Source organism: Gavia stellata, chromosome 7, assembly GCF_030936135.1.
Source record: "Gavia stellata isolate bGavSte3 chromosome 7, bGavSte3.hap2, whole genome shotgun sequence".
In the NCBI taxonomy this organism is placed as follows: domain Eukaryota; kingdom Metazoa; phylum Chordata; class Aves; order Gaviiformes; family Gaviidae; genus Gavia; species Gavia stellata.
The window spans coordinates 1659624-1682491 of NC_082600.1; the positions used below are offsets into that span (position 1 = coordinate 1659624).

Sequence of the window (22868 nt, forward strand, 5' to 3'; positions counted from 1 at the left end):
ATCTATATTAAAAATGCAATTTTGAGAATTATATGTAGGCTTTTGAGGTTAAGAATTCAGGAATTAGATGCTTGAAATGGGTATTTGAGGTTAGGTCTGTAAATTAAAAATACATTTAAAAGTCTTCCAGTATTCAATGAGTTCTGTTTCTAAGAATTCCATGCAGGATGCTGTATTCATGTAGGTATTGTATCCACACTTTTTCATTCCCTTGTTTATATAACTGTAAAAGTGTTACTGAAACAAAACCTCAAGCTTTACAAGCTCTTTTTTGATTCGGAGAAAAAATTAGGAGCTTTTGTGTCATTTCACCACTTAAAACAACCCGTCTTCCATGAAAAGTCGTGACAACACAAAGCACGGAATTATTTTTATTTTTATTTTAGACCAGACTTAAACCTTTGTGATAATGTTTACCTACTTTTCTATGTTCAGAGTATTTATTGTTCCTAACAGAAAATTAAATGTTCGTTTTGATAAACAATTTCTTGAATAAAAATCTCCTTGCCAATCTTAATTTCATGCTACAGAAGCATGAAGAGAAGGCAACTCATGAACTTTCCTTGTCTGAATGGAGAATTTGGCAGAATCGTCCTTTTCCTACATCTGTGGTTGATCATTCAGATCGTTGCTACCATTTTATCAGCGTTATGGAAATGATAGAACTGATGAGGCATGAACAGGTAAGGTGTTTACGTTTGGCTGCTGTAAACACGCGTAAGTATTTAATGCATAGTTAGACTATTTAAAAAATAGTAAGTGCTCTAGTTCTGTCTGGTCAGCTGAAACAAAAAGTGGGGAAGTGTTTGCATGGGGCTAAGTTAGGCATTGTGAAATGGATAACGTGTATTTGATTTTGTTTCAAAATGTCTCACACTGGTATTCCGTAATTCTTAATCTTTTCCACAGAAGTTGTTTAAAAACAGTTAGCGTTTCCCTAAACAGAAAAAAAACCCCACACATAAATCATTGGGGTTTTTTTAATGGATCCAAATATCAATTTTATACAAAAAGACATTAAATACAAGAACTGTATATGTCAAGGAGCAAAGGAACCAAGAGCGATATTAGAACTATTCCAGAGTGTAATAGGAATTGGAAATAATTTTGTATTGTGTATGTACATTAAATGCATCCCATAAAAATGATGCAGGAATGTATTGCATGTTTTAAGGCGTTGAGGATTTTTGGTTTCTTTTCTGTGAAAGCTTTCATTAAAAACCTATTTGCTCCTAAAAATTAAGGGAGAAGAGGAGGGCAGTCAAATAAACATGGATGAAAACCATTTGGGAGACGAGGATTTTGTTTGCTAACAGTTACAGATAGCCAATATGCCTTTATAATGAAAGGCACATACAAGAATATGTGTGTAGAGGTGGATCTGTTGACAGTACCTGAAGACTTCAGTTGTTCACCACACTATTTTTCCTCCAGTTTAGCTCTTCTTTGTTCCACACATATTGCTTTTTAGTGTGTTGAAGTTTTTTAGGTCATCAGAATCTGTTGCTAAGCTGCCGGAGTTTCCTAAATAACTAGACTAATCAAGGAAGAGAATAGAGACATTGTAGTTGTACTCGTTGCTTTCCAATGGAAAGTTGTAAATAGACTTTCAGAGCTAAGATAAGCTTCTCCACTTCATCACAGAACAATGGCATTCTTGACTTCTTTGAGAGTCTGTGTTCCCAAGCTAAGGTCAAGAACATACTGCTGGAGAGAGAGGGCTTTGGGGAGAGTTCAGTTATAAAGAGCTGAAGGAAGTCAAGAGGCAAAGAAATGGTTAAAACATTTAGAATTGCTCTTCTAATTGAGGACTTCCCTCCCCACCACCGAATCAGGCACTTGAAGTATTTGTGACTTAAGTTCCTTTTGTGAAAGTGTATTGATACCAGAAGTCTGTTCAGGTTCCCAAGCACCTTCAAAGATATAGATGCTAAACCAATGTGTGGCACCCTTAAAATAATTTATATAGCAGATTCGTTAGTCACCAGACGAGTCTTCAGTCTTCTCCCCCAAACTCTGCCAAAGTAAGTGCCAAAAATTATAAGCAAAGCGGAGTATCAAATGCTTGCTCTCACAAGCAAGCTTTTACAGAACTTTTACAGAGATAGGTCTGCCTACTGGCCTTCATGGGAATGAGACAGCCCAGCTCACCTACCTCTGCTCTCTACTGTGTGTGAACAGAGAGGATGTCCCATCAACATGCAGGACCCAAAACTATGGCTTTCTACATCACGGTCATCACTTTACATTTTGCTTAGCTCTGATGATGGCCGTCCAGCATAGGCAGGGTGTGTGGTGCTGCATTCTCTGTGTAGTGCTCTGCTCAGAAATCGTGCTGCTGTGTGCCATTGTAGCACACAAGCTCTCTCCCCAAGTACTTCAGAGCAGTCCTGCATGCAGTACTAAATGTGCTTTCGACAGTCTGCAAACAGAGTTTTGGAAAATGCTGGAAGATCTGCATTGGAAAGGCCAGGATACAGCTATTAATTGGTAACAAGCAATAAACAGTTGGCTTTCGCTATTTCTAATCTAACAGTTAAATGTTAGCCTCATCGTGATACATTGTAGGTAATGCGCTCGCACTCAAAAGACTGGGACTGCCTGTTACCTCATTCAGCTGCCTCCTGGCTCAAAGTTTCAGGCATTATCTGGATTGATTTCCAGCCAGCTTTCTCTGACCTGTCTTAACTAGTCATAGGCGGAGACACTGAACTTTCTTATCAGTTAGAGGAGAAATAATTGGATGTCACTGGCAGGCTGCAGACACCTTCTATTGACTCCACTGAATATGAGAGGTTACAACACAACACATCACTCTACTCTGTTGAATTCTTCTAGGGAAAAACAAAGCACTAGCAGTATCTCTGACCATGTCTGACAAAGTTGGCAGGGCAGAAGCTGTAATCGGCACTGACGCCCAGTTTTTAAACTTCAGTAACAGCTGGCCTCTTTCTTATATCTAAACCAAATTGCCAAGGTTCAAGGACATCAAAGCTTCACCATAATTGTTTCACAAAAAGCAAAGATGCAATGTGTATTAATCTATTTTGTAAGCACTGACAGTGTTCTTGTATGTGAGTTTTATTAATATTTTCTGAAGTCCTTGACTTCTCTGAAAGGCACTGATAGTCTTCCCAAGACAAGATATGTTCCCACTGACATTCACCGAAGGGAAGGGAAGTGAATGTTATATATTATCTGTACAGTGGAATCAGAGCAGTCACTGTGCTGTGGCAGTCCTTACTCATCAGGTAGATCACACCAGCAAAAACTTGTTGCCCTGCAGTTCAGAAGAGATCAGTCTTCCGTATTGCCAACACAAGAGCATGTGTGAGTGTGGGGGAGGTGGTCTTGTTTTCCTGTTACTACCAATCTTGTCCTAATTCAGTCTTCCTACATCTTCAGTTCTGGTGAATCAGAAGACGCATACAGAGAAAAATGGGTATAATTATACAGTAAACCAGACCAAAGAACCTTTCAGTATTAAAATATTTTTTTTACAAATATCGCTGTTCTAAACCATTTCTGTTAGTGAATGCTGCTTTGAGGGCCACCACTATTACCATAGAGCAGTTCAGTTGGACCTGTGGAGCTCGCTGGTCCAATTCGGGGCCCATGTAGATCAGGTGGCTCGGGCCCTCAACAAGTCAAGCCTTTGGGATCTCCAGGGATGGAATCCCACAGCTTCTCTGGGCCCCCAGTTCAGCATTTGATCACCCTCATGGTGAAAAAATTTCTCCTAATATCCGATTGAAATTTCCCTTGTTACATGTTGTGCCCATTAATTCTGGCCTCAGCCTACCCCCAGGAAGCCTGGCTCTGTCTTCCGTCTGCTCTTACATTGGATAAAGATGGTAATAAGATCCCCTTCTTAAGACGGAACAGAGTTTCCTTGTCTTCCCTTGTACCATCCTTGTGCTCCAGCCCTGTGGCAGTTTTGGCCACCTCTGCTGGACTTGATCTAGTCCGAGGTAGTTTGTGTACTGGGGGCCCGAAACTGGACTAAGCACTCTGGATGTGGTCTCACAGATAAGGAACAGAGGAGAATTAATCGATTCCCTTGCCCTCCTGGCTACTGTCTTGCTAATGGAGCCTGGGTGCGATCGCCTTTGTTGCCACAAGGGCACACTGCTGTCTCATTTTTCTGTCCTGAGGTTTGTGTCATCCTGTTGAGGACCCTCTGGACAGCAGCCCTGCCCTCAAGCATGTCACCTGCTTCCCCTCACCTCCTATCATCTGCAAACTTACTGAAGGAGCACTCTGTATTGTAGTCAAGGTCAGTAATAAAAATGTCAAACACTAAAAACCTGTGAGAAACACTCCTAGCAGCTAGCCACTGACAGGACTTCATACCAGTCCTCAAAACGCTTTAATCATAGTGGTCCAGCCAGTTTTCTACCCACCCTTACTGTCCACTTATTCAAACCATATATCGTGACTTTAGCTATGAGATTGTGTCAGAAATCTCGCTAAAGTCAAGGTAAACAACATCCACTGCACTTCTCTTGCCCACAAAGCTAGTTACATCTTCATAAAAGGCAGTCTTGAGTTCTTCATCCCTATGCATTCTGTATGCTTCTTGGGATATTCTCTTGAAAGCTTGAATGTTTTTTTACTAGTTTGATTTGAAGTTTGTACTTTAAACTTAAAATTGGAATAAATACAACATTCATACGGTATTCTAATTTCACACATTTAGATTTTCCTTATGATATCATATTCCCATCAGTATTGCATATAAAATTGTTCACATCAGGATCTTTCAAAAATTAGGCAAGCTTTGCCAAAAACTGATGATGCCATGTTGCCCATAGCCAGACCGATGGGGAGGCATGGATGGTTTCCTTTGACAGTAACTACGACACTGATTTTTTTTCGTATTGTAGAGTGCTTGTTCTTAAAGGAAAATATTAATTAAAAAAATGCAAAAGTAGAGCAAAGTTAAAGAAACTTAGAGATTTGTAGGCAATGTTTTGAATTTCTGCACACCTACTAAGGCATGTTTCTGTAGGTGGGTATGTCTTGGCTGTATTCCTGATTCTGATGCTGTGTAGGTTTGAGTAGCTCTGTGGGCAAAATTCCACCAACTGAAAGAGCTGCCTGTATTTGCAAGTGCAGGGCTGTACAACACTGGCCCCGTGTGTTTTTCTGCCACTGTATTTTCATGAGCAGCTCAGTTCAGCACATGAGGTTTAAAATCATGCTTTTCTGCCAAATTTGAATTTAACCCTGTGTAGTATCCTGCTCCGTTTTGCAGTGAGACCCCACAGATGCATTGTGCTTGCTCAAGGCACAGGCAGTTCAGGGACAAGACTGCTGCTGCCTCCTGCATTAGCTTAGTGTGCTTGTGCTGCAGCTGGATTAATGTATCCCCAAGCGTGTTGCGTGTTCTCAATACACAGTACGCAGATTGGGGTAGTCTCAGTTCAAGCTTGGTGTTCTACAGACTGCTTTGACCTGGGCATTCTTGGTGAAGATTGTGTCTATAGGAAGTTTAAAGTTTCAGAAGTTTTGCTTTACCTTACTGTTTAGAGGTTGTTTGACATTGTAGGAAGCGCTATTATTAAACAGTAAGATAGGATAAAGGGATATTACTCCAGTCTCTGGGAAATTCACCTTTAGCAGAAATTAAGCCTGTAAAAGTCTACCTAAAATGTTAGTCTTATATGAAAATGAGCGGATGGAAACAATAATTGTTTTAGCAGTGATTCAAAGGTTTTGCATGTATGTACTGCGCATCCGAGTTGCTACTATAAATATTCTATAGCCAAATATACCACTGCTAATCTGTCTGACATTAATTTACAGTTCTTAATAGCAGAGGGATTTAAGACAAATACGAGTCAAAGCTATTTCCTTAAATAACTATGAAATTGAACTTCAAACCACAGTTCTATTGATTGTTCTCTTACTGAGGGATAAAATATAAAAACAGGCAAATCATTATGTTACTATGAATAACCAAATGATCTAGAAGTTTCCGGTGGAACTAATTATTTCTTGGGAAGAGTCTCATTCAGAGATTAGTATTTGGAGATATTTGTGTGTTCTTTATGGGTGTTTTATTTTCTCTTACAGAAGAAAGCTCAGGAATTCACTGGCACGTAGCTTTCCTTTCCTTGTACTCATTCAGTGATTCCAAGAAACCTCCTATGCAGTTGTGTTTCGCATAATAGATTTTAAAAAGTCAATTAAAAAGCTTAGATATTTTTAAATAGATTAAGTGAAAATGTTTGGGAAAAAATGTTTATATTGTATTTATATGCTCTTAAAAATTTAGAGAAGAAGTTGGCACAATCAAAAGAAAATGAAAAAGTAAAAGAAATCCCAAATGTGAACCCTGTGACAGGCACATCCACTGCAGAAAAGCCTTTAATGCCTGTGGGGCTTTATTACTACAGCAACAAGAACTGGGCAGATGGGATTGGATTTTCTACTAGCTACGAGCAGGGATTTTTTGTGTAACATGGTAACAAATCAAGTTGTCCTTAGGCAAAATAATTCAATAGCTTTTAAGCGTTTTTTAAAATTAAACTGTACTGTTTGGAAACAAGGTCATGGTAAAGCAATCATTTTTATTGAAATGGTATTTGTCCAAGTTTTTGAGGATAAGTAACAGGAAATACTGAAGTGCATTATTTTTTTTCTGGGAGGTAGGCGATTCTTAATGACTTTTTAAAAGTTGTCAAATGTGGGAGAATGACTATGGGTGTTCATTTCCCACTTGAGAGTTCGTAATGTGAAGTTACAGTCAGGTTAATTGTTCTCCCTAGAAAGACAAAAGAAAACCCAAAAACTCCCGTGAGAAGGATTGTCTCTCTCTTTCACTCAAGCAATCTCTGATACCAAACACCTTGGGAGACAGGGTTTAGAAGATGAACCCGGAACAACTGCCAGTAAAATCGTCTGTCATTTATCATCTGTCTTAGGTTGCCTTGAAGGATTCATGGGATGAAATGCCTGACAGCAGGGAAAATCTTCCCAGGATACCCTAAAATTCCAAAGAACCTGAAAAGGCTTTCCATGATTTTGAAGTTTTAAATCAGACATGTTTTGGGGGGACAGCACAGTGTTTCCAGCCAGCTATGATGTTTTTGCCAGGAGACACTGAATGCAAAGTTAAAAATGGTTCAAATAAAGACAACAAAAAAAAAAAAAATTTTTTTTTAGACCCTCATTGCCAATAGTATGTCTCTGGTTAAAATCCTTATCTGAGATGTGGCAAGACTTCTTCCCCAACCAGCAACAGATAATGTAAGACAGCAAATGGCGTTTAGTTCCAGTGTTTATGACAGGTGGACTAATGCATCTGCAGAACTGCTAGCTTGAACTGTGGGACACTATTTATTGTCTGGGCACTGAATCTGGCTTAAACAGCACAGAACAGATCATCAAAGCAAATACTCCGTCTTGGGATTCTCAAAAGAAAGCTATGCAGAGGTGGCCCTGCTTGTTCTTTATTCCAGAAAAACCCAACAGGAGCACGCTTCCTAGCGTGAAGGTGTGAGGGTGTTTGTTTTGGTCTTGGGCAGTAAGGCAGCCAGGGAGAACCTGCAAGACCAAAACTCTCAGCTCTGCAATTAAAATAGTTTCTTTGTGCCATATTGATTCTTCTGATCTCATTGCCAAATGATGAGTCTGAACGCTAGTTGAGACCTGGTTTAGATTGTTCAGACTTTTAATTGCAGGTGCTTTCTGTTTTTAATGATCCTGCGGGGTTTTGTGCTCACCGTGAGAATGGAGAAGTAAGAGTGATTAGGCAAAGGATTTTGGGCTGTCAGCCATGTGAAAGGGACAAGGGATTGAGCAAAATGTGTGGCACCTGGAAGGGCTTAGCTGTGCTAATTTGAGATGGCGTGTCTAGTGTGTTTAGGGGTGACTCAGTGTTCCTGTACAGCACTGCATCAAAGCCTCCCGCAGCCCTTCTGCCTCAGGACCAGGTGTACCAGCCAAAAATATTCTTTCCACCAAAGTTAAACGATCTCAGTTTTCTGGAAAAAGTGCCATAATATTACATCTTATGGAAACCAAATAAAATAGCAAGTATGTGATATGGGGTTGCCAGCTTAAATCTACAGACAAGAGAAACTTCATGTGTGTTCTCTGGTATGGTATTATATAATCACCATCGTATACAGTTGCCTGCCTATTGTGGGTTTTTATTACTAATGTAAGCTCTCCTGATCTCCCTCCCTGCTGTCAGTAGAGTAGCAGAGCACGTACCTGTTCTGCCTACTGGTGACTTTTGTTGTGTTTGTCCCATTGTTGTTTTATTTGATTAGGGGGGGTGTGTGTGTACAGCAATTATGCATTTAGGTTTCTGGATTTAAAATAGTTGTATGCTGTATTTCATAAACTGACAAAATATTTATGTACGTCAATAATTGGTTGGTTGTTCCTTAAGCTCTTTCAGAAGACTGATTTGGCAAAACTTTTACAGTAAGTGTGCCAAGTGTAAACTGGCAATCCATTCTTGTAGTCTTGGAACTCTTGCAGGAGCTACTATACACCAAATGTCTTTGAAGATGCTTTGAGATGTTTTGAGAGGGGGATAATATTTTAACATTGCTTTTAATATTATAATAATGCACTGATGACAAAGTTTAGCGCAATATAATCACATTTATTGAGAACACTGAACTGCTACTGTAGTTGAAAAACTGCTTTTGGATGCAACAGTTCCACTATCTGTTTGGCTATACCTGTTGCTGCTTGTATTTTTAATATTGGCATGCAAATACAGTAAGCTTAGGAAATTATTATGGCCACTGTGATTCAGGAATATTTTGCTCTCCATATTTTCATGGAAATTATGTATCGGTATCCCGGACATTGCTGTATATCCCTGTAGTGTGGTATATCCCCTCCCCCTGTGTATTTCTACAATACTTAACACAGGGGCATCCCAGGCTAAGGAATTCAAATAGTAAACGTCAGCTTTAACCTGTCTATGATGTCAGATAAGAGAACAATCTGTAGTTACCAGGTCAGGCACCTCTAATACTAACTAGCTATCACTTCTGTCCAGAAAGTTTTATAAAATAAGCAGTTACTAAACCACAGATTAATTTATTTTCTGATACTTCAGATGTTCGTAAACATTCGCTCTTGCCTCTGTAGCCTCTTTAATGATACCTGTTCCCATAATTGCTAGGATACATACCCCATATTTTGCTAATAAATCTTCCCTTCTAGGGATCTTTTGAGTGCTTTTATGTGTGTAGCTGTGTTTGCTGTATAGCCCGATACTCTCTCAGAGTATCAGCAAAATAAGTACAAGCAGATAAATAAATAGTAGGCAATTGCTACTAAGCAGGAGCAGATTGTAGTTCTTCAAGAATTCCCAGCCGCTTAGATCAGCCTGGGTGTCACGGGAGTAGGAGGTATCAGACACTGACTTGGGTTTTGAAGAAGGGTGTCGGGTGGCCACATGAGAGAGAGTTTGTGATTCATTCCAGGCAAGCTGCCTGAAAGCAAAACAGCAATAGAATTGCTATAGATAGTAGATACATCAGTAATGTGATATTGTTAGGAAGAGAAGTATCACAGCTTTTGTAGAAACCACCATTTCCTTCTATGTCCCTTAGGCTTCTTACATGAATTAACTAAATATATTTTTAAAGGTCATCTGATACCATATACTTGAACTTCCAAAAATTTTTTTATGGTTTTCCTTCCCCTAGAGTCTCTTCTGGAAACTAAGCAATCATGGAAAAGGAGGGATTGATTATTCTGTGCATTAACCAGTTCCTGAAAGGTACAAATAGTGGCCTGTAGTCAGATGGCAGGGAGGTTAGCACTGAAATCACATAAGCATCAAAATTGTTTAACCCATTTGTAAATGGTTTGGAAAAGCGATAATTTTTACAGCAATAAAAAATTATTTTTGGTGATAAAAGTGAAAGATGGTCATAAAGAATTACAAAATTTCCTAAAGAATTAGCCTGTGAGCCAGATCTAAAAAGTTGGTGAATTAAATTCCATACCAGTAAGTTCAAAGCTGAATGAAGGAGAAAGCTGCCTTAGCCAGGAAAGAGTTGGTTTGGATACTTCTGTGTAAACATTGGTTTAATGATTACTGTTACTCAAAAAAGGGATTGGAATTTCAGAAATCAGCAGGAAAAGCAATATAAAATAAAGCAGAAAAAATTATGTCATGGTAAAAATATGTCATATGCCCATACCTTGTATACAGTGAAAGTTCATCCACTGCTGTTAAGGTCATTGGTGCAGACGTAATTTTTAGCCAGTGTAAGCTCACATTAAGTAGCCTAGGCAGGCAGATGGACATGTTTTGGGGAAGGAGTTGTACATCCCTCGCAACTGAAATAGTCTCGTTTATTCTATACTATAACTTTTTTTATTTCTACACTTTCAGATACAACGCGCTGGGCTAAAGCAGCCTTTGTCTGACAGCTGTGGGTATTTGTCCTCTTGCATTCTTGTGCTTCAGCCTCATTACTGGGTACTGATAAATGCTGTATAGCACATACTTTTATGTTAAACCATTTCAGATTACTGCCTACAGCCCAGTTTGTCAAGCAGGTGAGCAGGATTCCTGAAAGGCAGAAGCTCTCTTTGTGGGAATGAGAGGAGCTGGAGGAGGACTGCACACTTTGATTTCTTTATCCTCCAGAAGTCTTCCATTGCAACTGAATATATGTGTTTGAAGTACAGTTTAGCTTCCTCAGTGACTGTGTGTTAACATACCCGATATATTAAAAGCAGTAATTATAGCCTAGGAAATATTTGTAAACCTTAGAAAAGTGTTTGTGGGGAGTGGGGGAGAATGGTCATGGCACTGAGCATTTGAGGCACAGAGTTTTGTTGTCCAGAATACACGAAAGGGCGTCTTCTGTGTGTTGAGGATTGTGTGTGAGGGCAAACACAAGGGTTTTTCCTGGAGTATTAAGGGATCAACTGATCACCTACAAGGAAAAATTGTAACTACTTGTCATTCTAATAGATCGGAATATGCTGCTTTGACATCTGCTCTACCTACTCATGCAAAATACTGTGTGAAAACCACCAACCTTACTGTAGTAATTTTTGTTAATATTCATGCTAAAACATAAGTTAACCACATAATATACCCACATGACTAACTGTATTGGCAGTGTTGACTCCACGGGCTTTAACACTCTTATTCCCTGGATCTAACCAAAAAACAGCTCTAAAAATAGTTTCTGGTTTGTGTCAGAAGAGGCTTAAATGTCAGTTGTTCATGCTGCTTTTACCTCCGTTTCAATCAAGCTTTCGATTAAAGAAGTTGTAATTGTTAAAATCTAGGTTGTATCTGTTTACAGACTTATCTTTTCACTTTTAAGTAGCAAAATCACCAGGGTTTTGGCAGACACCTGAATCTCACTAGAAAATGTACATCCAAAGAGCTTATGAGGCCAAGTTCAATAAGGCCAAGTGCCGGGTTCTACACTTTGGCCACAGTAACCCCAGGCAATGCTACAGGCTTGGGGACGAGTGGCTGGAAAGCTGCCCCGCAGAAAAGGAGCTGGGGGTGTGGATTGACAGCCGGCTGAAGATGAGCCAGCAGTGTGCCCAGGTGGCCAAGAAGGCCAACGGCATCCTGGCCTGTATCAGAAACAGTGTGGCCAGCAGCAGTAGGGAGGGGATCGTGCCCCTGTACTCGGCGCTGGTGAGGCCGCACCTCGAATGCTGTGTTCAGTTTTGGGCCCCTCACTCCAAGAAGGACATTGAGGTGCTGGAGCGTGTCCAGAGAAGGGCGACGGAGCTGGTGAGGGGTCTGGAGCACAAGTCTGATGAGGAGCGGCTGAGGGAGCTGGGGTTGTTCAGTCTGGAGAAGAGGAGGCTGAGGGGAGACCTCATCGCTCTCTACAACTGCCTGAAAGAGGGTTGTGGTGAGGTGGGTGTTGGTCTCTTCTCCCAAGTGACAAGTGATGGACAAGAGGGAATGGCCGCAAGTTGCGCCAGGGGAGATTCAGACTGGATATTAGGAAAAATGTCTTTACTGAGAGAGTGGTGAAACACTGGAACAGGCTGCCCAGGGAGGTGGTGGAGTCACCATCCCTGGAGGTATTCAAGGAGCGTGTGGATGTGGCATTGTGGGATGTGGCTTGATGGGCATGGTGGTGTGTGGTGTGGGTGGGTTGTTTTGGTGTGGGTTGTGGTGTGTTTTGTGGTTGGTTGGTTTTTGTGGGTTTTTTTTTTTTTTTGTTTTTTTTGTTTGTTTGGTTTGGTTTGGGTTTTTTTGCAATGGTTGGACTTGATGATATTACAGGTCTTTTCCAACCTTAGTGATTCTGTGATTCTATGAGGAGAGAGAGGTTAATTTTAATTTTCATAGTAGATGCCTTAAATTTAAATGCTAGAAAACAGAGTGTGTGTGTGTGTCTGTATATATACATATATTTATATATTAGAAATAAAAATTTTAATATCTTAAGTTTACTTTTCCTTTTTATTTTCTATATTAAAAAATATTGCTTTTTAAACTGAATCAGTAATTCTAAGCAAGGTCATTGATTTAGTACAATAATATAAGAGAGATGCCTGTTTTTCTACTCCTGCATGACCTATTTACTGAGTAGCTGGTACACACTGGAGTTTACTAGATTATAGAAGACCTGATCAGGTAATTTAAGATTCTACAAGTTGTACACGTTCGGGCTAAAAAGTGATAATTATAATTCTGTCCTTTCACTCCATCGATATTAACTAAACTCACTGAGAGAAAGTATTTTGAATGACCAAGTTGAACTAGGACAGTTACACAACTCCATGTAAGCCTGAAATTAGAAATTAGGTTACTAAAGTTTGTCCTAGATGCTAAATTTGTCTTCTGGACTGTTGTCCTGACACACAGCAGTTCTGCTAGACTTTTTTTCTTGTCCCCCTTTTTTTTTTTCTTTCAAGTTAGAACATAATCCTGGGTATATACAGTGGCCTAATGAAGTTTTTCAGTGTAACAACTCCTCACTCCTCCTGTTTTCTTTCTTGTACTCAATTACTTATCCATGCAAGAAATTTCCCTGTTTTGCTCTCTCTGTTTTAAGTTTTTTAAAGAGTTTGGCAGGGACTTCTTGAAAGCCTTTCAGAAAGCTGGGAAGATGGTATGCATGAGAGCATCTCAATGTTTTTGCTTGTTGGTCTCTTCAAAGAAATCTAATGGGTTTGTAAGGTCTGATATTTTTTTGTTTTGTTTTCAAAAGCAATATTGACGCTTCTGAAGAAGACTCATCCAGTAATTATATTATCTGTTATAGCTTCTACTAATTTATTTAGTATGGGGATAAGGTTAGTAGCCTCTTAGCTTCCTCCCTGACCATTAAAAAATGGCATCACATTTGCCACCTCCTCGTTCCTGAGGTATGGAAGCAAGCAATTACATACCACCATTACCAATTCAGGAACTTCATTCTTGAGTTTCTTTAGGTCCTTTGGATGACATGAAAACATAAATGATTTGCTTTTATCTGCTCTACCTATTGTTCAGCTATGATTTGACTTACCCTACTCAAAACCCGCATCTTTTCCTGAAGGTTTGATTAGTTTTGGGTTGCTTTATTTTGGGTTATATAAAAATGCAGAACAATATAGGGCCAAGAATGATCTGCACTGCACCTCTTTGAAGTGTATTGGGTGGGCAAGATCATCACCTACTTCTATTTCAATAAGGTTTAGTGGTTTGGCAGCTAATCAATCTTTAACCCCTTTAATATACATTATGTTCTTATCACGCTTGGATACTTTAACTGAAATATTATGCAACATTCAGTTGTTACTTACATAAATCTAAACATATCATTATCGACACTGTTACCTTGTCAACCAAACATGTAATCTCTTCAGATGACATTTGTGAAGTTAATTGGACCAGGTCGTGTTGGTTGTTGTTTGTTACTCCTCTTTGATTTCATACAGACTTTCATATCTTGATTCTGTGTTTTGACTGAGCTTGAGGGGAAACTAATTACTTAGAACCTACACATATCAAAATCATCCTTTAACCCTTTCATAGTAATTGTTTTCTCCACTATTTTGGTATTAAGACTTCTTACAAGTCAGCCTGTATAGTCTGGGGATATCTTTTAAAAAAATCCTAACTTTTAGTTTCTTTGGATATGTTTATAAATGGGTAGTCTAAGCCTAGGCAGTAAGTGTGTAGCAGCTGAGTAACATCTTCTGTAGTGACAAATGGAGTAGGTGTTTCACAGCCCTTTAGAGATGAATCTCCAGCAACTGAACTGCCTCCCCCTGCCCTAGCACTCTACTGTGCTGACCATATAGAAATTGCATATGTGTCACTGAGACACAGGTGTCATTGCTGTAAACAGGATTTGTAACCAGCTGTGCTCCTGACCCCAAAACAGCTTGTACACAGATTCTTCCTTATTTATTCTGCATATGATCCTTTTTGTGGCATGTGTATGAAGTTAGTGAAAAATCTAAATACTGATTTTATTATTATTACTGAGAGTGAAAAAATACTGTTAATACTGGAGAGTGTGCTTTATCTACTGCAGCCAGAGAGGATCGAAAACTGTGTTAGGATGTGATCAGTCTTCAAATGCGTGGAAGATGGCTTCGAATCCCATTTTCAGGAATACATTTAGACAAGCCAGGCAGTCATAGTTTTAGATATGGTTATTTCTGCCGTGTGTAATGGGGTAGAATGACTTTCCAGAGTATTTTTCAAACCTTGTTTTCCATGATTGACTCCTCTGGTTCCCGTAAGGAGCCTAGCAGTAAAAGGTTGTTTAACAGCAGCTCCAGGTGTACCATCTGTGGAAACTCCGACTGTTTAATTTCTTCACAATCTCTTTTGGAAGAGACGCCCCAGTGGTCCCAGTTTTATGAAGATGTTGGTGTCACAGTGCCATTGGTTAGAACAGCTCTGGAAACTTTCTTAGCAAATCAATTACACGGAGACCAGGTGTTGAAGAAATGAGAAGTCATGTTCTCTGTGAAGGAAGTTCAGGGGTTATGCCCATAGGAGGAGATTCTGTACGTTGCTTGGGTATATATGATCAGGAGTGAAGGGCCTAGCTTGTGAAGAGTTAGAGGAGGATGGGAGGTTACTATATGCTACTGGAAGATACGGATGTTGTTGGAGTTTGAATAGTGAATATCAGCATGGCTAGCACAAGCTGAAGTAGAACTGCTCTAATAATACTCTTGTGGGACAGTGAGGAGGGTTCAGGAGGTTATGATTATGAGGATCTTATTTTTTTCCTATTTGTATCTGGTAAGACTTTTGGAGAATGTTACTTGTATAGGAAGCAGGTACCCTCTTATTGTAAAAGTCAGTTTTATCACCCACTATTCTACAAAGGTACCTTGTTTAATTTCAGGGATTGATAAGTCTAGGGTTTCATCTGACTAAACTGCCAAAAAGTAATTGTACCTTCTGTTTAGATCTTACATCCTCATTTTTATTTTTTATTAGTGAAACAGGTTTGAACTTCAAAGGAGTGTTTCAAAGCATTGTTTTCAGAGCCGTATTTGACCCTTACTGTTCCTTTTGGAGATTGCATGTCTTAATTTTGAAATCTTAATTTAAAAGAGAGAGTGAGAAGGGCAATAAATAAATAGCTTTTCAATCCAGGCAGTCCTCATATGGATACCTAACTGGGAGGGATGTCAAAGTCTATTGTGCTTTTTTTCAAGTGTATTTTTAAAAGAGTTGGTTGCCTAGGTCAGTGCCTTTTTGAGCAGAAGATTAATAAGCATCCTTGAAAAAATAAAGTTGAGTATGTAAGTGAGAAGTTATCAATGTGCCACCAATGGCAATAGCCAAATTACAAATGGTAGTACAAAGAGAACAGAGTACTCTGGGCTCATGTGTACTTGAACATGGGTTTCTTCTGCTCACAGCACCTTTCCCAGTTTGCTAGTCCTCCCAGAACTACAGCCTGTAAGCATTAGCCTGTCTATGACGACATAATACCTTGCACATTTTATTAGCAAAGTGAAGTTGCTTGCTGTTAATGTTCCGAGAACTGCATCTTAACTGCACGACACAGATGCTCAGTGCAGAATAGTGTGCATTGGTGCTCTGTTAAATGCCATCTTTGTTTATGCATGGTGTCTCTTGGTCTTTCTAAAACACTCAGGTTTGACTACCCAAGCATGGATTTGCAGTTAAGCTGCCAGCAAACTTTTTGTTTGAAAGTTGTGACCTTAAATGCAAAGCACTTTCCTTTTGGGTTTTTTTTCCCCTTTCAAATCACCTTTAGGAGTATGAAAACCTTTGTCACTTGTTTTAAATATCCTTATGACAGGTCCTTGTAAGCCTGTATGTATTTATAGTAAATATTACACTGTGTTTGTCACCAGGGAGATTGCAGCTATGAACTGGAGATTCAGCCTCACTTACATATTGAAGACATTAATGTTCAAAGGAATAAAAGCCATCTTTCCATGACCAACTCCACATCTGATCAGAAAGCACGCTCATCTAGAAAAGACATGGCACACAGATCAAAAGGAAACCCATTGTTACCTAATACAAATGATAATGGGAGTGAATTACTTTCCACATTTAAAATAACAAAAACAAAGACTCCCAAAAGAACTTCCGGTCTGAATTTGGAAGTGCCTGTGTTGCCTACAGATATTAATACTTCAGCTTCATACTCAGCAAGAAGGCTTGCTCTGGTTGAAAATACTGACCAGGGCAGTCAAAAGGATGAGGAACTAGAGGTGACATTTGACTTAAATGAATTTATCGACCTATGTGACAACAGTGAAAGTACTGTAATTCATGAAAGTGCAGCAATAAAGGAAGACAAAGGTGCAGATAAAGCTTGTAGGTCACTGGGGACAAACCACACAGATTCGGGTTATAGTAGCTTCACAAGTGAGAAATCACCTGCATCCTCTGACTTATTTTATCTTCCTGAATCATACGTGGATTCATTTGCGCTTGTGAGATCATCTGAGGAGCCTTCCTGGTTAAGAGGAATATTTTCCTGTGTGAAAAGGTTTTTATCACAATCTCCTCCCTCTTTGAATAAACTTCATGATTTTGAAAACATGATGACAAATGAAGAAACAATATGTCCTTTTCAAAAAGTTAGTTCTGATAGTTATTCAGAGAGACTGCAGAACAAAGTCATTCCTGCATCCTCAGAAACTGATCGTTCACTGCTGCTCTTTGAAAATCCTGAACCAAAAGTCACCAGTGAATGGCATGCTTCTGTGAGTACCTGTTTTTCAAAAACGGTGTCATATTCAGAGACTGCTGTTGTTAAAGCCAAAGAGGAACTTCACTGGAATGACAGCTTTGATGGTCTGTTCGACAATGAAGAATTCACTGAAATTCAAAAGAACACTCCAACAATAAATCACACTCTGACAAATAACCCTTCAAATAAGTGTTTTGTTGAAGAAGATAAAGAAAATCTTGAAATGAACAAGAAAAATGTGATTACTGATGAAGAGAAGAATATACATTTATTTGAAGATGACCAGGTTTGTGACACAAATAGTGGAAGTTTTTCTATGAACAACAAGCATTTAGTCAAGTCAGATTCAGGTGAGAGTGTTGTTAGGCCAGTTGCAGAGCGAGGCTCCGAGTGGCCTCCTTCAGAGGTGTGCTGCGTGAATGCTGACAAAACCTTCAAGGAGCAGCCAATAAGCAGTAAAACAACCCCCATGGAAATGTCAGCTGATATTAGCGTGACTGAGCAGTTTCTGGATAATGATGATCTTTATGACTGTTCTCAAGAACTGTTTTCTGTTAACTTTGATCTGGGATTTTCCATGGAAGAGTGTGAGAATGAAATCTTTGAAGAAGATAAAAATATTAATAATACTAGAAAATTAAACAGTGCCTTAGGGAGTCATGCAGATGTTAAATCCATTGAGGATAGAAAAAAAATACTGAATGATAGCTCCAGACGTGAAACATCGCCAAAACGGGACTGTAAAAGCTTTGAGAGAAGAGACATTTCCACACCATTGCCATTCCAGAGTAGGAGCATGAATGATCGAGAATGGACTGAGGATGCTATCACTGCAGTGCCTTTCTTGAAGTCAGGAGACAGAAGAACGGGAAGTGGAACACCTGAAGCTTTGGCTTCTGCACTTTCTACCCCAACAAGTAGAAAGGTTATAAGTACTGAAACTATCAGAAGAATTCCTATGAATGTCCTCTCTAGTGCCAGGGAGGAAATTCCAGAGGTGCCTCTTACAGATAAAGTAAATACAAGCCCATGTAGGCAGGACTTTGGGAGTTCAGCTGTGAATGCACTTGATTCTCCTTTAGGAAGAACTGAAAACCTGGAAGACACCAACCTTCATCGTTCATGTGTGTCCCCTGCTGAAGGTAGGGATTTCAGGGGTATAGTTAGTTAATACCATCATGTTTAAATAAATAATGTAGAATCCAGTATCTTTTGCATCCTCAATTTGTTTTTATGACTTAGGTGGGAAGGGTGAAAGGAAAAGGGAATAACAGTTGTAATACTAGAAGCTGGCTCAATGAGGAGACTTTCCAGAATCTTAGTACACCCTGCCATTGGAGGCTGAAATGCACACATACATATTGGAGGAAGTACTTGGGATTAAATCGCTCATACCTCTTCACAAATGCTAACAGTGCAACCTTATGAGACATAATTGTGTGAGCTGGAGTTGCCTTTAAAGCCCTTTCTTATTCTTCTCAGTATCTGATTTGTAATCATCTGGATCTGTTGCACTTCAGTCCCTGAATCCATGCCTTCGCATCTTCCTATCATTGTTCCTGAGGAATAGAAACCCTACTGATGGATTTATTTCAGTTTAGTTGCATGACAGCTGACGTACATTTAAAATTTTCTAGTTATAACTTCAGCACAAACCTGGATTGTCTTAAAAATAATGACTGTTCGTAGGCTCTATTCTATTTTTATTTCCTCCCTTCTCTCTCCCCTTCTGTCTTTTTCTGGTTTAGGACCAATATACCATAAAAAAATATTTCGTATTTAGATATTGCCAATATATAAATGACCATCATTCTTCACTCATAGGCTACTTACAGGTCATATTCACCCCCTTTGTCATGTTTATCTCTGAATAACCTTGAATTACTTTCAAAATAATTCGGGCTTAATAGCATTCAGTGTGATTCATAGGGTACACTGAGTTTTTCTGAATGGTTTTGTTACTGTCCTTAAACATTGAAACAAAGCATAAACAGTCCCTTTGGTGGTTAAAGCATCTTTTTTCCCTTCTCTTTGAATTTGTCTGATAGTCGTCATATTTTTCTGAAAGTGACTGATTGTTGATTGCCATCTTTCTTCCTGAATCATCACACCTTCAAACTGATATGTTAGTTTGCTGAATTCAAAAACTGTAATCTATTTAATTAAAAAAAAAAAAAAAAGAAAACAAGCCCACCCCAAAAACAAAACCACAAAAGGAAACAAATTGGTGTTTTAGAATTACAGGGTTAATACTGGACCTGGATCAGATTGTTAAGGGCTTTGTCTGGTCAGGTCTTGAAAACCTCCCCAGACAATGTGTGTTGTTGAAATGACAGTTATTGATATTTAAATATGTTATTTTAGAAGTGAAATGTTTGGGAATTTTGTGCTTTTCCTTAAAGAAATTCAAACCTTTGAGTGATTTAGTCAGAACCAATTCTCTGTCCCACCCTATCCTGCCATACTCCCAAAGAAACAGAGGGAAAAAATAAGCTAGAATTCTGTAGCTGCAGTTAATCTTGAGCCTGCTTTGGGGTAGGAAGGATGTTGCAGTAGGCAGCATACCTATTGCACTGTGTCCAGGGTGTCTCTGTCAGAATTGGAGCTTTGTCATGCAGAATGTGAAGGAATATCTTGCATTTCATAAAGGCAGTCCTTTGTAAAAACAAAAAAGGCTGCAGTTGTTTGAAAAGGAATTGGAAAGAGGAGATTTTAGTGAGTTCTGGTTTTGTTTCAGTGCACCCAAAGGGATATGTATTACAAAATGCTTCCAGAAGTGTGACTCTTACTCAACTTTTAAGGGCTGCTTCTCTTGGTTTCATTTTTCACCTCCCTTTTTCTGTATCTGTACTGCCTGGGGTAATCACTTCCACGCAGAGACTCTCCAAGGAAGTAGGATTTATTGTACATCTCAGCTGGAGATTATTTATTTTGATTAACAAGGCTAAAGAGAACAATATTTGCCACATAGATCAATAAGTAATCTCCTTTGTAGGTGCTTTTATAAGAGAGACAAGTTTTGATTGCTCAGTTATAGCAATACTGTGTTGTGAACAATGCATTTTCTTGTGAATGTTGTTTATGATTCTTTCTGTAGGAACCAGCAGTGAGAGTGAAGAAGAGATCGTTTTCCAGAGAAAAAATTGGAAAAAAAAGAATGTTTTGAAGTCTCCTGATGTGAGTCTTAGAAAAAGAAGAAAAAAAAGACAAGAGAAGCAAAATGACAAGGAAGTCAAACACCAAAACAAAAATCCTCTTTGCAATTATACTTTATTTCTGTTTACATAGGTTATGAATGATAGTGATTTTGAATCGCCGATTCGTGCCATCAGAAAACGTCGACACCCACTTAACGTGGTTAGTATGTGCTTTGGTGAGACAGGAGCAAAATAATGCAAACTCATTTATGGAGTATATATATTTAAACATTTACGCTTTCTCTAGTCAGTAGGCAAGTGTTCTTATTAAAAATATTTTATGCCATCTGATCTAAGGCATATTATAGAATGTAATTGCTTTCCTTCCTTCAATTCTTTCCAGAGGTCTCCAAAGATGACTTTGTAGTTGTTGTTTGGCAGTGAGTTATTGTTATAGGCAGGAGAGCTGAGCCTCTCCCTTTTGTGAAAGGCAGCAAAATAACCTTTCTTCAACAAAGCTTTGAATCAAAAAAAATTAAAATGTTCATGTCACATTTGACCTGTTTTTTCTTCCAAATAACATGTTTTTCTGTTCCTTTTGTATTTAATAAGATGATTAGCATTATTGCATTATTTTGCCATGGCAAATCAATCACAAAAAATCAGGTGTTGCTTAAAAAAAAAACAGCTGTTGAAGGATGACTGTGTAATTAAAGTGTTGCTTGCTTTAGTCTTATTTATTGAAGTGGTTGTGAAATGTTCCTCTAGTCAGACGTGTCCAGTGATGACAGCATGGATTTTCACAAGAACTCAAGCAGGACAACAAATAGCAGCTCAGCAGCCTATAACAAAAAACAGCTGAAAAATACGAAACGGCAAAAGGTCAAGAGCAATTTTACATACAAGGTATGTGATGTTACATGACTCTCTTAATGTGTTCAAGGTCGTATTTGGAACAGGTTGCATTGAAGTTGCAATGTGGATCACATGGCAAAACCTAGTTTTGAAGAATGCATCTTTGAACATGCGCAGCACGTGTTACCAAACCAAACCAAAATAAGAGACGGAAAGAGACTTAGTAAGATTCTACTTTCTGTTCAAACTGCAAGAAGGAACTGAAAATATTTTCTAATTTGTCTATATTTAAATTTAAAGAAAACATGAACATGCCAGAAATGTTGAGCACTGGTTTCACATACTTAAAATGCAAATTTACTGTGTCATTGAGTCACTCATTCTGGAGCCTGTGTGTATTTTATGGCTTAAAAAATGGAGCTTCTGTCTATTTTATGGCCTTCGTAGGATCTCATGGTAAACTGTATCATACTAGGCATGGAGTTGGGCAGTTGTTTGTTTTTAAGACATTGTTTAGGAGGGTTGAGGCTCATAGCTATTTCACACAAGTTTGTTGCAAACTTCTGAGATGAAATCTTGAAACACTGGATAATGATCTTAACCCTCACAACCATTGCCTGACTATCAGAGGAATCTGCAGGGCCTTCTGTAATAATGTTCTGAAGCAAAATAACAACTTACATTACAAGTAGAAGATACTCAAAGATTAGTCAGACTCAGGAAGCTCAGGAACGTGTCCAGAACTTGCACTATAAGGATATTTGATTATATGAATTTACCACCTACTCTAATGGTTTCAACTTCAAGACTACAGGCCAGTCAGCCTCACCTCCATCCCTGGAATGATGATGGAACAGCTGGTTCTGGGCATCATCTCAAAGCATCTGGAGGAAAAGAAGGTTATCAGAAGTAGTCAACATGGATTCACCAAGGGGAAGTCCTGTCTGACCAATCTGATAGCCTTCTAAGATGGCATGACTGGATGGATAGATGAGGGGAGGGCAGTGGATGTTCTCTACCTTGACTTCAGCAAGGCTTTCGACACCATCTCCCACATCATCCTCAGAGGCAAGCTTAGGGAGTGTAGGTTAGATGAATGGACAGTGGGGTGGATTGAAAACTGGCTTATAGATGGAGCTCAGAGGGTTGTGATTAGTGGCACAGAGTCTAGTTGGAGGTCCGTAACAAGTGGTGTTCCCCAGGGTTCAGGACTGGGTCCTGTCCTGTTCGATATATTCATCAATGACCTGGATGAAGGGATAGAGTGTGCCTGCAGCAAGTTTGCTGATGGCACAAAACTGGGAGGAGTGGCGGACACAGCGAAGGCTGCGCTGCCATTCAGCGGGACCTGGACAGGCAGAGAGGAACCTTCTGAAATTCAACCAAGGCAAGTGCAGGGCACTGCACCTGGGGAGGAATAACCCCCTGCATCAGCACAGGTGAGGGGCTGACCTGCTGGAGAGCAGCTCTGTGGAAAGGGACCTGGGAGTCCTGGGGGACAACAGGGTGACCATGAGCCAGCAACGTGCCCTTGGGGCCCAGAAGGCCAACGGCGTCCTGGGGTGCATCAAGAAGAGTGCGGCTAGCAGGGCGAGGGAGGTTGTCCTCCCCCTCTACTCTGCCCTGGTGAGGCCGCGTCTGGAGTGCTGTGTCCAGTTCTGGGCTCCCCGGTTCAAGAAGGACGGGGAGCTGCTGGAGAGGGGACAGCAAA

The 22868-nt window shown here is 39.5% G+C and overlaps 1 protein-coding gene across 1 annotated transcript in view; it reads left to right on the forward strand.

Moving 5' to 3' along the window:
* Nucleotides 1–22868, forward strand: part of FANCM (FA complementation group M) — an 83095-nt gene that overhangs the window by 50882 nt on the left and 9345 nt on the right. The window contains exons 13-17 of the mRNA XM_059819733.1: nt 531–683; nt 16315–18307; nt 20263–20342; nt 20454–20522; nt 21071–21208. Coding sequence (XP_059675716.1) covers nt 531–683; nt 16315–18307; nt 20263–20342; nt 20454–20522; nt 21071–21208 — 2433 coding nt within the window. The remainder of the gene's footprint in view (nt 1–530; nt 684–16314; nt 18308–20262; nt 20343–20453; nt 20523–21070; nt 21209–22868) is intronic.